We start from the raw sequence: 18,582 nt of genomic DNA, 5'->3' as shown, positions 1-18,582 counted from the left end.
CATACCACAGATGTACTTCTTGGCAGTGTCCCGTCTGTCAGACTTGCAGAAAAAGAAGTGGCACATTTGCATCCTGGTCTTCTGAGTACAGACAAAGAGATTTATAGACAACCTGGCCAAGGTGTGGAGGTGGAGAATGGGAGATTGAGGTAGGTATATTGACACATGGGCCCAGGAAGAGAAGAAGGCAAAACTAACAGTAGGAAGGAGGGTCATTACCAGAGTGGTTAAGTGCAGTGAAGGTGAGATAAACCTCAGGATTTCATGGACTTTTTTGTTTGTTTGTTTTTTTACCCTCATAGGATCATACCAATGATCAGTGTCCCTGCTTCTTAAATTTATACTCTGTAATGATTCTGGATGACCCTATTCCATGGCCTGCTTTCATGATAGATTCCTTATGGAAGTTAAATATTGACTATCTTCCATGTGTATTCAATTCCTTTTTTTTGTTATTGTTTTCGTTTAGAAAAATGGTTTTATTTCACCTAACACATTTATTTGTATGTTGTTTAAAAGATGTTGGGTATTTTATCCTTTCTTAAAAATTCTTTTTGGACTAGGAAATCCCAGTTGAAATAAATATATATGTATATCTACATGATAAAGAATTTTGTAGAGATCTTAACGTTTAAAAACCCCAAGTAATAGGGCGAGCCACTTCAAGGGCTTTCACTGACACTTTGTGGCAAAGAGTGGAACTACAATATTTTTTAAGGTTTTCTGAAATGCTTACAATCTTCTATGTATTTAACGTAGTCAAGGAATTGTCTTCTTACATACCCATGTATATTAAATAAATAAACTACCAAGAAACTAACAGTATTTCATTAAGATAGTATCTAAATTATAATATCACAACTCCTATAAATAATACTTTGGTTTTACAAACAAATAATAAAAAATCTTACATAAAACCATGTGATTATAGTCTTTAACACTGCCATTAATCTATTAGAACTACAATATTTGTGAATAATTGTGTTTTCGCTATTGAGCTCTTCGTTTTAAAAATGTATAAAATGAATAACCAAGATTGTTCCCTGGCATTTTCTTTCTGTGTTCAAGAATTTTTTAAAGTTTATTTATTTATTTTGAGAGAGAGAGAGAGAGAGAGAGAGAGAACGATTGGGGGAAGGGCAAAGAGATAAGGGGAGAGAGATAATCTCAAGACGGCCCTGCGTTGTCAGCGCAGAGATCATGGAGCTGGATCCCAAGAACCAGGAGATCATGACAAGCTGAAGTCAAGAGCCGGACGCTTAACAGACTGAGTCACCCAAGCACCCCTGTGTTTAAGATTTTTGACGGACATCATTATGGTTCAAAAGTTTATTTTACATTTTATGGCCTCCTTTATCATGGAAAATTTTTAAATTTTGGTAAATTATACATAACTTAAAGTTGACCATTTGAGTCATTTTAGGTATGCAGTTCAGTGGCATTAAGTATATTCACACTGTTGTACAATAATCATTACCATCTCCAGAATATTTACATCTTGCAAACAGAAACTCTGTTCCCCTTAAAAATAATACTCTATTCTCCCTTCTTCCCAGCATCTGGAAATCACCATTCTACTTTCTGTCTCAATAAATTTGACTACTTTATGTACTTCCTATTAAGAGGAATAATACAATTACTGGCCTTTTGTGTCTGGCTTATTTCAATTAACATAATGTCTATACCTTGTTTTAATGTTACAAAAATTAAAATTGAAAATGCTTAAAGGGAAGTTGCTCTAAGTTGTACAGGTCTTTGCAAGGTCCTCAGTAACACACTATTATACATTATGCACAGTCACCTCTTAATATCATAATACCAACTGTTAGTTGATATTTCAAGGCCCAAGTGTATGTTCAATTAGAGATGTGATCTAATTTATATGGTTTACATATTCTTAATCAGGTCATATCAACAGCAAATTAACAGTATATCAACTCAGTTTAATATTTTTCAAGTGTAAGTACTGATGTACAAGAGAAAATAACTTTATCCATGTATGTGCCTGATCAAGATATTGAAAGCCAGTTTATTATGAGTGCAGATTAAAATGGCAAAGTCCTTATTTAAACTAATATTTTATTTTCTCATTTGAAAGTCAGTTTAATTTTGGCCCATATAATAGCATGCAAATATCTCAGGTTATTTCTAAAGACTATATCTATATATTATTTTAAAAATTCATCTAGCATCACAAGCTGCAGATGTTCCCATACAGCTTGAATCACTTTCCATCCGTCCGTCCTGTAGACAATAACTGGGAGCCATATATCGTCAGATTCTTACAGAGGTGGAGTTTCACTGAATCCTCATTCTTGCTTTCTGTTATTCCTTCTATTTTATTCCTCTATGTTCAACTCTTACTCACTTGTTCCTGGTTAATGGAGACAAACATATAACTGCAAACTAGCTATAATGGACTTTAATATTGGTGTATCATGATCATTCAGGGAACTGATCTCAAAAATAGTACCAAGTTCATGTCTAGGGACCTACCAAAGTTAATCAGAAGGTAATAGATCAAGAGAATACATTATTCTGCTATTGGGTCCCCCCCTTTTAAGGGGGCTTATTGGTAAATGTACCATACCAATGGCAGCCACGTACTATAAGTTTATGAACAACTCAGTTATATGAATATTAATTCTTTGTAAAATATGTTTTAAGAAATATTTGTGTTAGAAGAAAAGCTATAAAAACCAAGGAGAGTAAGCGAAAGTAAAAGTCCAGCTCAAAATGATAAAGAGCCTTTGTACCGGTAGACGGAAATAAAAAAAAAATACAAATACCCACCGTAATGCATAATAATTTTAGAATGTGATTTACAACAGGAAAAGAAAATGTGTGATAGGGTTTCAAAAAAGAAAGAAAGAATGTGGAGCTAGGTTAATTATGAGAGACTTTGTGAAACAGAAATTTTTGTGTGGTTGGTTTTGAGTAGAATTTAGTGATTTGAAAAAGGGATTTGAATGCAATATGGGCATTTTTCAGACAGAGGAATGGTATGAGCAATGGGGTAGGGGGTTGGGTATAGATATAAAATGAGATACCAAACTTATCCTGGAACTATGAGTATTTGATATGCAACATTGCAAAATATAGAGGGGGGATGTTCAACTGGAAGTCAATGGTAAAATAGCCTTCTGAGGATTTTCTACTTAATCTAGATGAAAAGAAGAGCTCCTGTTGAAATGAAAGACTTAATATAACGAGTGAATGAAGTGTTGATGGATAAAATGTATAGAAGTAAAGATAGGCAGGTGAACTATTACAAAGTTACTGCAACACTCTAGCTAATGTTTTCTACAGTATGACATCAGGCATTTGCAATAGGGATAGAAAGAAAATGATAGAGGTAGGACATATTTGGGGAGTTTCAAACACAAGTTACTGGAGATATAAAGGAAGGATATTATACTTCAGAGAAATATAAAGTCCAGAATGAAAATATAAGAAAAGATGGTGAGTGTAACTTTGCATAAATCTGATGCACTATCAGAAGATGGTGTTTACTTTATGCTTTTAATACTTTCAGTGGGTGAATGAATGAATAAATATATATTTGTTCAACACAAATTTAGAAGACATGCACTTAAAGATACGTAGGCAGTTCCGGATAGCTACTTTGGAGATATGTACTGATAATCTGCAACACTTTCAGAGTAAAGAGACCACGGTGATCATAGGGAAAGTCCTGCTCTTACATATGGTTGCTCTGGTGGTGTTCAGCCCAGAGAAGTAAAGTCTTGGGAAATAGACATAACCACATTCGTTATTATTTGAATGTACATAATGTGAGCACCATACTTAAGGTGTTTTATTTTTATTTATTTATTTTTTTTAACGTTTATTTATTTTTGAGACAGAGAGAGACAGAGCATGAATGAGGGAGGGTCAGAGAGAGAGGGAGACACAGAATCTGAAGCAGGCTCCAGGCTCTGAGCTGTCAGCACAGAGCCCGACGCGGGGCTCTAACTCACGGACCGCGAGATCACGACCTGAGCCGAAGTCGGACGCTTAACCGACTGAGCCACCCAGGTGCCCCACTTAAGGTGTTTTAAAATGACAAAGTAACATTATATAACATAAAGCCCAAATCCAGATTTATCCAGTTGTCTTAATAGTAAATTGGATAAATTTCTTTTTTTTCCTTTTTTCCTTCCCAAGATTCAAATGTAAAGATTTAATCTAATATCCACACAAGAGAACACGTTTCCAGTAATTATGCGCCTGTATAATCCAAAAAAGTGACATGGCTGTTAAGAAAGCTAACAAAGTTTAGGCTTTCTAAGTAATGGCCCAGCCAATCATCCTGTTTTTTGCTGCCTTGGTTAGACTGCACCTGGGAACATGTGAGCAGTTACAGTCGGCTCATTTAGAACCATTGCTGATAATCTGGAGAATGTTCAGAATAAGGGATCAGGCAGATATGAGATGCAAAACCCTGCAGTTGCATATGAGGTTCTAGAGATTTTAGATTGTGTAAGAAGGGCTTGGGGAATGGTTAGAGCAAAAGTCTTGTAATATTTGAATGAGTACTGTTATGGGTTGAACTGCATCCTCACAAAAAGATACAATGAAGTCCTAACCCTGAAACTTCAGAATTTCAATGTATTTGGAAATAGGACAATTGCAGATATAATTAGTTAACATAAAGTCATACAGGGGTAGGTCGGGTCACTAATCCAATGTGACTGATGTTCTTATAATATAGCTATTCGAAGATATAGATCCAGGGTAACGCCATGTGATGATGAAGGCAGAGATTGGTGTTGTGTAGTTGCAAACCAAGGGACATGAAAGATTGCTAGAAAACCAGAGAAGCTGGGAAGAGGCAAGGAAAGATTTCCCTGCAGGTTTAGAGAGAAGGGCCAGCACCTGGGGTTGGTTGACTGGTTGGGACTACCATCCTCCTAAGCTGGGGAGACAGAGCATCAGGCCACAGAGAATTGTTCTTTAGTCTTAAAACCTAATGGAATTTGCCCTGCTCAGTTGCAAACTTGCCTTAGCCCAGTGACCCTTTTCTTGTTTCCAATTTCTCCCTTTTAGGATGGGACTATTTAACCTATGCCTGTCCCATCATTACATTTTGGAAGTACATAACCTGTATTCTAGGTTTCACTGGTCCACAGATGGAGAAATTAGCCTCAGCAAGGAACATACCCTGAATCTCATCCATAGTTGATTTAGATGAAATGTAGAAGGGATTTTGAATTTAGAGTTGATGCTGGAATGGGTTAAGAATTTGTGGCACGTTGTGATGGATTGAATATGTTTTGCATGTGGGAAAGACATGAAGTTTTAGGGGCCAGAGGGCAGATTACTATGGGTGGAATTATGTCTTCCTCAAAAAAGATGTTGAAGTTCCTTGGAATTTTATTTCATTTGGAAATAGGGTAATGGCAGATTTAATTAGTTAAGGTGAATCATACTGGAGTAGAATGGAGCCCTACTCAAACATGACTGGTCTCCTCATAAGAAGACAGCCATGTGAAGACAGAGACACAAAAGAACACAATGCGATAATGAAGGCAGAGATTGGAGTTATGCAGCTGCAAACAAAGGATTGTCAAAGTTTACCAGCACACCACCAGAAGCTAGGCAACAGTCAAGGAAGGATTACTCTACAGGTTTCAGAGGGAGCTTGGCCCTGTTGATTCCTTGATTTTGGAACTTTAGAATCCAGAACTGTGGAACAGCAAATTTAGGTTGCATTAAGATATACAATTTGTGGGGCGCCTGGGTGGCACAGTCGGTTAAGCGTCCAACTTCAGCTCAGGTCACGATCTCGCGGTCGGTGAGTTCAAGCCCCGCGTCAGACTCTGGGCTGATGGCTCAGAGCCTGGAGCCTGTTTCCGATTCTGTGTCTCCCTCTCTCTCTGGCCCTCCCCCGTTCATGCTCTGTCTCTCTCTGTCCCAAAAATAAATAAATGTTGAAAAAAAAAAAAGATATACAATTTGTAGTACTTTGCTACACCAGCCCTAGGAAACAAATACAGGTACAGTGTAGAAAAAAATAGATAAGGTTTATTTCTTGAGTTCTAGGAAAGAATTACGAAACCATGAAAATGAAACAGAATCAGATATCAACTTAACATGAGCAAGAACTTCCTATAGCTAAAACTACCACAAAAAGAGCTCAAGGGCTACAGCAAGCCGTGAATTCCCCACTATTAAAAATGTTCAAGTGGAATGGGTGCAGAGGTGATTTATCCATCAGATGTCAAGTTAGACTGAATGATCTCCAACTCCAAAATTCCATGGACCTATGTTAAAACCCTATCAGTGATGTGACAGCTTCCTTTTCAACTTCTGTTTCAAAGATATATTAAGATGGTTGCTTCCATATCTTGCTACTGCTAATAATGCTGCAGTAAACATAGGGGTATGTATATCTTTTTTGAGTTAGTGTTTTCATTTTATTTGGGAAATACCCAATAGTGGAATTGTTGGATCATACGGTGTTTCTATTTTAAGTTTTTTGAGAAACCCCCATACTATTTTTAATTGTGGCTGTACCAATTTACATTTTCACTAACCATGCATGAGGATTCCTTTATCTCTGAATCCTCGCCAACACAAATGTCTTGCTTTTTTTTCTTTTGGCTTAAGTTTTTATTTTAATTCCAATTGGTTACCATATCATGTTATATAAGTTCCAAGTATACAATATAGTTATTAACACTTACATCACCCAGGGCTCATCACAAGTGCACTCTTTAATCCTCATCACCTATTTCACCCATTCCCCCACCACCCTCCCCTCTGGTCATCATCAGTTTGTTCTCTATAATTAAGAGTGTGTTTCTTGATTTGTCTCTCCTTTTTTTGCCTTTGCTCATTTGTTTTGTTTCTTAAATTCCACAGATGAATGAAATCATATGGTATTTGTCTTTTTCTGACTTTTTTCACTTATCATTATACTCTCTAGCTCCATCCATGTCATTGAAAATGGCAAGATTTCATTCTTCTTTATGGCTGAATACTATTCACACACACACACACACACACACACACCACATCTTCTTTATCTATTTATCAATCAATGGGAACCTGGGTTGCTTCAACAATTTTGCTCTTATAAATAATTCTGCTATAAACATAGATGTGCATGTATCTCTTTGAATTAGTGTTTTTGTGTTCTTTGGGTTAATACCCAGTAGTGTGATTGCTGGATCATAGTTCTATTTTTAACTTTTTGAGCAACCTAAATACTGTTTTCCCCAGTGGCAACACTAGTTTGCATTCCCATCAATGCCCGAGTGATCGTTTTTCTCCAAATTATCACTAACATCTGTTGTTTCTTGTGTTGTTGATTTTAGTTGTTCTGGCAAATGTGAGGTGAAATCTTATTGTAGTTTTGATTTTCATTTTCCCTGATGGGAAATGATGATAATCATTTTTTCATGTGTTTCTTGGCCATCTGTATATCTTCTTTGCGTAAATGTCTGTTCATGTCTTCTGCCCATTTATTAATTAAATTATTTGTTTTGGGGATATTGAGTTTGATAAATTAATTGAAACTTGTTTTAAGTTCATTTATTTACTTTTTAGAGAGAGAAAGAGCTAATGGGAGAGGGAGAGAGAGAATCCCAAGCAGGCTCTGCCCTGCCAGCATGGAGCCTGGTGTGGAGCTCGAACTCCTCCAACACATGAACCATGAGATCATGATCTGAACGCAAACCAAGAGTCAGAGACTTAATTGATTAAGCCACCAAAATGCCTGAGTTTGACAAGTTCTTTATAGATTTTGTATACTGTTTGTTATATATTCATTTGCATATATCCACACCCATTCTGTAGGTTGCTTCCTAGTTTTGTTGATTGTTTCCTTCACTGTGCAGAAGCTTTTGATTTTGATGTAGTCCCCAATAGTTTTTGTTTGTTTGTTTTTGCTTTTGTTTCTCTTGCCTCAAGAGATATACCTAGAAAAAAGTTGCTACAGCTGATGTCAAAGAAGTTACTGCCCGTATTCTCTTCTGGGATTTTTTATGGTTGCAGGTCTCATATTTAGGTCTTTAATCCATTTTGATTTATTTTTGTATATGTTGTAGAAAGTGGTCTAATTTCTTTCTTTTTGCTGTTGCTGTCCAGTTTTCCCAGAAACATTTGTTGAAGAGACTTTTTTCCCATTGGACATTGTTTTCTGTTTGTTAAAGACTAATTGATCATATAGTTGTGGGTTCATTTCTAGATTTTCTAGTCTGTTCTATTGATCTTTGTTTATTTTTGTGCCAGTGCCATACTGTTTTGATTACTACAATTTCGTAACTTGAAGTCCAGAATTGTGATGCCTCCAGCTTTGCTTTTCTTTTCATGATTACTTTGCCTACTCAGATTCTTTTGTGGTTCCATACAAATTTTAGATTTGTTTATTCTAGTTCTGTGAAAAATGCTATTGGTATTTTGATAGGGTTGCATTAAATGTGTTGATTGCTTTGGGTAGTATAGACATTTTAGCAATATTTGTTCTTCCAGTCTATGGAATGTCTTTCCATTTCTTTATGCTGTCTTCACTTTCTTTCATCAATGTTTTATACTTTTCAGACTATAGGTCCTATGTCTTTGGTTAGGTTTCTTCCTAGGTATCCTATTATTTTTGGTGCAATTTTAAATGGGATTGTTTTCTTAATTTCTCTTTTAACTGATTAATTATTGTTGTAGAAATGCAACTGATTTCTGTACAGTGATATTGTATCCAGTGACTTTACTGAATTTATCTATCACTTCTAGCAATTTGGGGGGCGTATCTCTTAGGTTTCTATTTTTGTATCATGTCATCTGCAAATAGTGAAAGTTTGACATTTTCCTTGCTGATTTGGATGCCTTTGATTTCTTTTTGTTGTCTTATTGCTGAGGCTGGGACTACAAGTACTATGTTCGATAAGATTGATTAGAATGGACATCCTTGTCTTGTTCCTGACCTTAGGGGAAAGGCTGTCAGTTTTTCCCCATTGAGGATAATGTTGGCTGTGGGGTTTTCATATATGGCCTTTATTATGTTGAGGTATGTTCCCTCTAAACCTACTTTGTTGAGGGGTTTAATCATAATGGAGCTTATAATTTATGAAATGTTTTTTCTACATCTAGTGAAATGATCATATGGTTCTTATTCTTTTTCTTACTGATGTGGTGTATCACGTTGATTGACTTGTGAATATCGAAACACCCTTGCAACCCAGGAGAAATTCCACTTGGGGCATCTGGGTGGTTCAGACAGTGAAATATCCAACTCTGGGTTTTGGCTCAGGCCATGATCTCATGGTTCATGAGATCAAGCCCTGCACTGGGCTCTGTGCTGACAGCAAAAAGCCTGGTTGGGATTCTCCATCTCCCTCTCTCTGCCCCTTTCCTGCTTGTGCATGCACTCTCTAAAAATATAATAAATAAACTTTAAAAAAAATGTCAGTTGATCATGGTGCATGACTTTTTAAATGTATTGTTGGATTCAGTTTGCTAGTATTTTGTTAAAGATTTTTGCATCTATGTTTACCAGGGATATTGGCCTGTAGTTCTCTTTTTTAATGGTGTCTTTATCCGATTTTGGTATCAGGATAATGCTAGCCTCATAGAATGAATTTGGAAGTTTTCCTTCGTTTTCTGTTTTTTTAGAATAGTTTGAGAAGAATAGGTATTAACTTGTATTTAAATGTGTGATAGAATTTTCCTGTGAAACCATCTGGTCCCAGATTATAGTTTTCTGGGAGTTTTTTGATTACTGATTCAATACTTTGCTGGTACTTGGTCTTTTTTTTTTATTAAAAAAAACTAATGTTTATTATTTTTGAGAGAGAGAGACAGAGAGCAAGCAGGGAAGGGGAAGAGAGAGGGAGACACAGAATCAGAAGCAGGCTCCAGGCTCTGAGTTCTCAGCACAGAGCCCTATGCAGGGCTTGAACTCACAAACCAACAGATCATGACCTGAGCATAAGTCAGCAGCCCAACCAACTGAACCACCCAGGTGCCCTGGTAATTGGTCTTTTCAATTTTCTATTTCTTAACGTTTCATTTTGGTAGTTTATATGTTTCTGGGAATTTATCCATTTCTTCTTGTTGTACAATTTGTTGGCATACAGTTTTTCATAATATTTTCTTATATTTGTTTATATTTCCCTGGTGTTGGTTGTTATTTCTCTTCTTCAATTTGTGATTTTGTTTATTTGGGTCCTTTCCATTTTTTTCTTGATAGGTCTGGCTAGAGGTGTATCAATTTTATTGATTTTTTTCAAAGAACCAGCTCCTGACTTCATCGATCTGTTCTGTTGTGTTTTTTTTTTTTAAGCTTCTATATCCTTTATTTCTGCTGTTATCTTTATTAGTTCTTTCCTTTTGATGGTTTTAGGTTTTGTATGTTGTTGTTTTTCTAGTTCCTTTAAATGTAAGGTCATGTTGTTTACTGGAAATTTTTCTTACTTCTTGAGGCAGGCCTGTGTGACTATAAACTTCCCTCTTAAAACCACTTTTGCTACATCCCAAAGGTTTTGGACCATTGTGTTTTCATTTTAATTTGTTTCTATGTACATTCCTATTTCTTCTTTTATTTCCTGGTTGACTCATTCATTGTTTAGTAACATGTTATTTAACCTCCATCTATTTGTGGTCTCTTCAGATCTTCTCTTGTGATTGACTTTTAGTTTCATAGCATTGTGGTCAGAAAAGATGCATGGTATGACTGATCTTTTTGAATTTGTGGAGGCTTGTTTTGTGGGCTACTATGTGATCTATTCTGGAGAATGTTCCATTAGAACTTGAAAAGAATGTGTATTCTGCTGTTTTAGCATGAATGTTCTGAACGTATCTATTATATCCATATGTTCCAGTGTGTCATTCAAAGCCAATGTTCCCTTGTTGATGTTCTGTTTAGAAGACCTGCCCATTGATCTAAGTATGGTGTTAAAGTCTCTTACTATTATAAGTATTATTATAAATTAGTTCTTTTATGTTTGTTATTGTTTAATGTATTTGGGTTCTCCTATGTTTGGTACTTACATTGTTACATATTTACAATTGTGATATCTTTTTCTTGGATTGTCCCCTTTGTTATTATATACCGACCTTCTTTGTCTCTTATTACAGTCTTTGTTTCAAAGTCTATTTTGACTGATATAAGTATTGCTACTCTGGCTTTATTTTGACAACCATTTGCATGGTAGATGTTTCTCCATCTCCTCACTTTGAATCTGCAGGTGTCTTTAGGTCTAAAACGAGTCTCTTGTATACATATTTTATTACTTGTTTGTGGTTGTTTCTGAAGATTTTCTCTGATTCTTTTTTGTCTTTTTTCATGGTTTGCTGATTTTCTTCGGTGATATATTTGGATTTATTTCTCTTTATTCTACGTATGTTTATTACTGGTTTTGATATATGGTTACCTTTAGGTTTGTATCTCCTACATAGAACAGTCTATATTAAGTTGATGGTCATTTAAGTTTAAGTCCATTCTTTACTCTTGCCCTCCCCATGAATTAGATATATAATTTTATGTTTTACATCCTTTAGTTTTGTGAGTTATTTGATTTTTTAGAGAAATATTTATTTTAACTGTTTTGTGTTTCCTTCCTTTGTACTTTCACTCTTGGTCTCTCCTTTCCACTCAAAGAGTCTCCTTTAATATTTCTTGCAGGACTGGTTAATTGGTCATGAACTACTTTAGTTTTTGCCTGTCTGGGATTCTCCTTCTCTCTCCTTCTATTCTGGATGGTAACCTTGCTGGATAGAATATTCTTGGATGCAGATTTTTCCCATTCAGCACTTTGAATATATCATGCCACTCCCCTCTGGCTTGGATAGTTGCACTTGTACCCCAATGTTTATAGCAGCACTCTCAACAATAGTCAAATTATGGAAAGAGCCAATGTCCATCAACTGACAAATGGATACAGAAGATGTGATTTATATATACAATGGAATACTACTTGGCAGTGAGAAAGAATGAAATCTGGCCATTTGTAGCAACATAGATGGAAGTGGAGAGTATTATGCCAAGTGAAATAAGTCAGGCAAAGAAAGACAGATACCATATGTTTTCACTCATATGTGGATCCTGAGAAACTTATCAGAAGACCATGGGGGAGGGGAAGGGGGAAAAATAGTTACAGAGAAGGAAGGAGGCAAACCATAAGAGACTCTTAAATACTGAGAACAAACTGAGGGTTGATGGGAGGTGGGGGAAAGGGGAAAGTGGTTGGTGGGCACTGAGGAGGGCACCTGTTGGGATGAGCACTGGGTGTTGTATGGAAACCAATTTGACAAATTATATATATATATATAGTGAGTTAAGCTTAAAAATAAAAAAAAAATCCTCTGCTAGCCTTCTGGGTTTTCTCTTGAAAGTTGCTGACTTCTTTTTGTCTTGCTGCTTTGAAATTTTTTATCACTGTATTTTGCCAATTTAATTGCCATCTGTCTTGGTGTGGATCTGCTCTTGTTGGTTTTGATGGGAGTTCTTTGTGCCTCCCAGATATGGATATCTATTCTTCCCCAAAATTAGGGAAGTTTTCAGCTATTCAATGAGTTCAATGGGCATCCTGTGATCATTACTTTATGTTCTCTATCAGGCAGTTACTTGTTTCTGTTTTGCTAAGATCTCCAGCTGTGGCCTTGTCCTATTCTTTAATTTGGGATACACTTCTCTGTATTCCCATTTTGTATAAGTCTCTGTGCCCTTTTCTCCGTGTTAGAAAAGTCAGCTACATCTCCAATTCTTGAAGGTAATGCCCTTATGAAAAGAGATCATGTGGTGCCATGCTGTGTAATGTCCCCTGTTCTCTAAGGCCTAGTACTTCCAGGAGTGTCTCCATTCTGTGCTGCTTGTGCTCTGCTATTTTGTCCTGGCTGCCTGATCCTTCAGGCCTGTCATCTGCAAAGGTTCTCTTTGCCCATTAAGGACAGGGCTTGGTACCTGGCCTGAATGTGGCATGTTTTAACCAGGTGTGCTCTGGTCTGTTTGTGAAATGAGACCTATCACTGCGGCATCTGGAACTGAGGCTCTGCAAAACTCCTACATTGGGAGATGTAGTGTGAGCCAGTCTTCTGGGGGAGGAGAACTACTACAATGGGTCTGAGGCAAGCATGATTGGGAGGGGCATTTCCACTGGAGTGTGGTGGGTCTTAGCATAAGCAAGTTGGGTAGTGAGTGTAGGAATTGCACTGGTTCCCTGTAAAGTAAGTGTAACCCTGTACTTTTGCTGAGGTATGGGTAAGGGAAAGGCCCTGGCCAGTTCCTCTGTTCCCAGAGAGGTCTTTCCATTAACACTGCCTCTCTGGGACATGCTCTGGAGTGAATGGCGTCTGCAATATGTGTCCCAGACACTCTTCAGATTGCTCTTTCCATGCTGTATGTCCACAGGCTATTTGCCCTTGCTTTTCTCCAAGAGCAGCCCCAATGTCCTCTTGGCTGTATCTTAGTCAAATGTCCTGCCCTTAAAACTTCAGACTTTAAGCCCTGTTGTTTGCAAGAACTAACAAAATCCAGTTTCTCTTGCTTTCCAACCCAATTTCTGTGGGAGATTGTTTTCCACATACACTCCCCTGTGTGCTAGTTTGTCTGTAGCCCTTCGTGACTGTGGCTCTCTCCCCAGCACAACTACCATGATCTATTTTTCTCCGAAACTGCATCTCTGCATTTCCTATCTTCTTTGATGTGGCCTCTTCCCTACCTTTAGTTATGGAGTTTGTTGCTCCAGTCTTTAGGTTGATTTATGGGATATGTAGGATGATTTGATAATTATCTAGTTGTATTTGTGGGACAAAGTGAGCCTAGGATCCTCCTACTCCACTGTCTTCTTCCAACCTCTACCTCTTGCATTTTTTACGTTAGCCATTCTAACAGGTATAAGACAATATCTCACTGTGGTTGTTCTTTTTATTTCACTGACAATTAGTGATGTTGAGCATGTTTTCATGTGTCTTTTGGCCATTTGTATGTCTTCTTTGTAAAAATATCTATTCAGGTATTCTGCCCATTTTTTAATCAGATTGTTTATTGTTTTGGTGATGAGTTGTATAAGTTCTTTATATATTTTAGATATTAACCCCTTATAAGATATAACAGGCCTCCAGTTATGGAATGAGTAAGTCATGGGAATAAAAGGAAAAGCATAAGGAATATTCAATGGCTGAAAAATGATACCAGCTGAAAGTATACTTTTCTCATATTGGCTAGTCATAATTCATCAATACTGTCTTTCCATCTTTGTCTCACCTTCAAAATATAGATACTTGGGAGTAAATCTAGAACTGGTTGTATTTTTTTAAGTCTTATTTTCTTTCCTAGATCCAAAATTGCACCATTTGAGTCATTTCTTGACCAAGTATTAACAGTGTGATACTTATATCAATTTCCTTATAACAAGTTATGATAACATGTTACTCAAATACTAGTGTGCCTTTGTGTATGTGTGTGTATATTTGTATGTCTTCAAGTGTTTCTGGGGAAAAATCATTCAGTTGTATCACTTTCAAATAATAATGATTACAGTTTACCTTAATAAAATTCATCTGGATTTTTGGATACTAGTATACTGGAATTAGAGAAAGATGTGAAGTTTTGAAAATTCAGTCCTCAGGAATTCAGGTATTTTATTAACTTAGCATCTGTTGGTGACTTAAAGGTAATTTAAGCTTCAGGAGCGACTGAAAACATTTTCAGCATATGAAACTCTTAATAAATGGTATAAAATTGTCCAAAAGAAATCCTTATTTAGTGACTTAAATTTAACAAAATGTGCTTTTATTTATTCACTACATAAGGTTACTAATCACTGCATCATTTGGGTGCATAGGTGACAGCTCTGACAGTTTAATGATACCGAAGGCAAATTCAGTTACTTTTAGTGAAGCAAACCGTCAATAGATGTGGGTAGCAGTGCTTACACCTATATAGTTCTTGAGTCAGTGGTTATGTAACTTTTGGATACACCACACAGAGGAGGACAGAGAATTAAGGAACTGGATGTTCTTTTCATAAAGAGCAACTGAATAATATAAGAACAGCTTTTAAAAATGAAGATACACTGAAAAGCAATGAGGAAGGCTCGACTCTGAGAGTATTGAAAAATGTGTTTGATAGGAGGTGATGTTTAGAAGCCATCAAGAGTAACAGCAAGGAAAGAGGATTGAGTCTCTGGAAGTTATACGTACTTTGCTACAACCCATTCATTTTTACAAATAAAGAAAAAGGCATGGTGAAAAGACCAAGATTCCTCACTTGGTGTTGAATCCCAGCTGCAGTTGTAGTTCTGTGCCTTATGATCCATTTGTCCCTAACCGAGCTCCACAAATTCCCTTTGTCTCAATTGCTTCATGTAAAAAATGATGGTAACAATGTCTTCCCTTGTGATTGTCAAGATTAAATGACCTAAGCCTTTTATATATGAACCATATAGCTCGTTGTTTGCCAATAATACGGGTTGAATAATTGTTGGCTTTTGTCTTTTAAACCTCTTCATCTATTAAAATTTCTAAATGCAGAGTTTGGGAGCGGATAGGATAAATGTCATGGCTGAGGCAAACACTATAGTTCATTGAAAATAGCTAGCTCCTAATTCATCTCACTTCGGTAAATATTTCTTGAGTCTCTACTACATGCTGAGCACTAAGGGAATAGAAAGAAGAATCAAAGATTGTTCTTTAACTTCTGGGAATTGTGATTCAAAATCAAATAAGAATGAATGTAGTATTATGATCCATTGAGAAACAAATGAACTGATTTTAAGCATGGATTCAGAATTCACATTAAGTTGACTGATTCAATGAAAATAGTACATTCCCTTTTCAATGTTTATTTGTGGACCTTACAGGAGTATGAATTAGCTTGGCAGTATTTCCTCATCAGTACCTGTTTTCTTTGTATTATTACTGTCTTAGTCTTTTTGGGCTGCTGTAACAGAATACCATAAACTAGATGGCTTATGAACCACATACATTTATTTCTCACAGTTCTGAAATCTGAGAAGTCCAAGATCAAAGCTGTAGCAGATTTAATGTCTGGTAAGGGCCAATCTCCTGGTTCATAGACAACAGCTTTTCACTGTGTCCTCATATGGTGGTAGGGGCAAGGAATGTCTCTGGGGTCCCTTTTATAAGGCACTAATCCCATTATTGAGGGATCTGCCACCATGATCTATTCATCTCCTGAAGGCCCATTTCCTAACACCATCACACAACGTGTTAGGATTTGAACGTAGGAATTTTGTGGGGACAAAAATATTTAGTCCTTAACGGTAACTATTCTTTTTTTTTTTTTTTCCCAAATTAGTTTGTGTGGCAGTGTGGAAAAACCACCACATGAGGACAGTAACCAACTACTTTATAGTCAACCTTTCTCTGGCTGATGTGCTCGTGACCATTACCTGCCTCCCAGCCACATTGGTTGTGGATATCACCGAGACCTGGTTCTTTGGACAGTCCCTCTGTAAAGTTATTCCTTATTTACAGGTAATTTTTTTCCGTACTTCTATCTATTCAAACACAGAAGCTACTGAAAAAGTATTTTCAGTTAAGTATTGGAAGTATTTTCAGTTATGGTCTTCTGGTAAATTAACTAGTGAGCTAAGAGAAATATACTTGCTTAAGAAATTAACAAACTTAAAAAAATAATACTTGATACTTTCTGGGTAAATAAGTTCTGGGTGAAAAATAAAACAGTAGAATCCTCAAGTCATCATTAGATGCTGAGAAAACCTCTTATTTCTTTGATCTCTAATTTTCCCATTGTAAAATAAGGAAATTGAACAAATTAATGATTGAGCCTCTCCTAGCTCAAATAAGCAAGGTCTGTTTATTTTTATTTTTGTTAAGTGATTTTGTTTCACAATGAGAAATTAGAGTTATGTGATCAAATTAGTACAGTGAATATATTTCAGTGTTGGTTCTGAATCAAACTACCAGTTTTGGAATCTCTATTCTGCTATTTACTTAGTGTATGCTCTTGATCCAAATACATAAGCTCTTTGTGATTCACTTATTATAGAAGGATAATAATTTTTATTACAGCTCACTCCTATGGTTGTGATGAAATTTTACTAAGATAATTTATATAAATTACATGGAATAGTGATTGCCCTCTGGAAGAGAATGATCTTACAAAAATATAGTATGTTCTCAATAAACATCAGTTATCATCATCATCATCATCATCATTAGACATTTTATTGTTCTGTGTGGAAGTAGTTTTTTCTACAATTAATTGCCCTAGAATAAATTGAGAATAAACACTTTCAGAGAATAATTTTGTGATGGGTATTCTGACAGTTCTAAAAATATGGCCACAGCCACAGCCCTTAAAGAGGTGGATTCCCTTTAGCAATCGGAAAGTGAATGAGATCACGGCAATTCTCCGCTTATCTTCTTGTAACCCTCCCTTACCCCTCAGTCCCTACTCCATCCAGTCTCCCAGATGGTGATCACATTATTTGGAAGGGAGGAAAATATACTCCCAGTAATGAAATATTGGTGCAGGTAGGACAATTGGACATGCAAAAAAAAAAATCTAGACACTTAACAAAAATTAACTCAGAATGGATTATAGACCTGAATATAACACGTAAAAGTATAAAACTCCTAGAAGATAAGATAGAAAAAAGCCTAGATGATCTTGAGTATGTTGATGACTTTTTAGGTGCAATACCAAAGGTATGATCCTGAAAGGAATAATTGATAACTTGACTTCACTAATATTAAAAACTTATGCTCTGTGAAAGACAATGACAAGAGAAAGGGAAGACAAGCCACAGACCTGGAGAAAATATTTTCAAAAAGATGCTTATAATAAAGGATTGATACCCAAAATATACACAGAACTCTGAAAACTCAACAGTAAGGAAACAAATAACCCAATTAAAAAATGGGCCAGAAACACCTCACTAATTATGATATACAGGTGGCAAAGAAGCTATGACAAGATGCTCTTTATCCTATATCATCGGCAAAATGCAAATTAAAACAACAATGAAATACCACTATACACCTCTTAGTATGGCCAAATTCTGGAACACTGACAGCACCAAATGCTGGTGAGGATGTGGAACAATAGGAATTCTCATTTACGGTCGATGTACAGGCACTTTGAAACACACTCTGCTTGTTTATTGTAAAACTAAACATCTGTTCATATGACCCAGCAGTTGCATTCCTTGGTATTTACCCAAAGGAGTTGAAAACTTATGTCTACCCAAAAACTTGCATGCAAATGTTTATAGCAGCTTTCTTCATAATCACCAAAACTTGGATGCAACCAAGATGTCCTTCAGTAGGTAAATGGATAAACTGTGGTACATCCAGACAATAGAATATTATGTAGTACTACAATGAAATGAACTATTAAGCCATGCAAAGACATGGAAGAAAGAAGAAACTTAAATGCTTATTATTAAGTGAAAGAAGCCAATCTGAGAAGGCTATACATTGTATGATTTCAATAATATGACATTCTGGAAAAGGCAAAACTAGAGAGATGATAAAAAGATAAATGGTTGCCAGAGGTGGGAAGGAATGAGCACAGAAAATAATGATAATAAAATGGTGGATATATGCAATTATACATATTTCCAAACACATAGAATGTATAGCACCAAGATTGAA

General features: G+C 36.2%; 1 protein-coding gene across 1 annotated transcript in view; it reads left to right on the top strand.

Moving 5' to 3' along the window:
• Positions 1-18,582, top strand: part of HCRTR2 (hypocretin receptor 2) — a 123,110-nt gene that overhangs the window by 60,481 nt on the left and 44,047 nt on the right. Inside the window, exon 2 of the mRNA XM_047103207.1 lies at positions 16,259-16,437. Within this exon, the coding sequence (XP_046959163.1) occupies positions 16,259-16,437 (179 nt within the window). The remainder of the gene's footprint in view (positions 1-16,258; positions 16,438-18,582) is intronic.

Source organism: Lynx rufus, unplaced genomic scaffold, assembly GCF_022079265.1.
Source record: "Lynx rufus isolate CCGP_SWC_20201006 ecotype Redwood Valley unplaced genomic scaffold, mLynRuf1.p SCAF_6, whole genome shotgun sequence".
In the NCBI taxonomy this organism is placed as follows: domain Eukaryota; kingdom Metazoa; phylum Chordata; class Mammalia; order Carnivora; family Felidae; genus Lynx; species Lynx rufus.
This window is presented reverse-complemented; position numbering and strand designations above follow the sequence as displayed.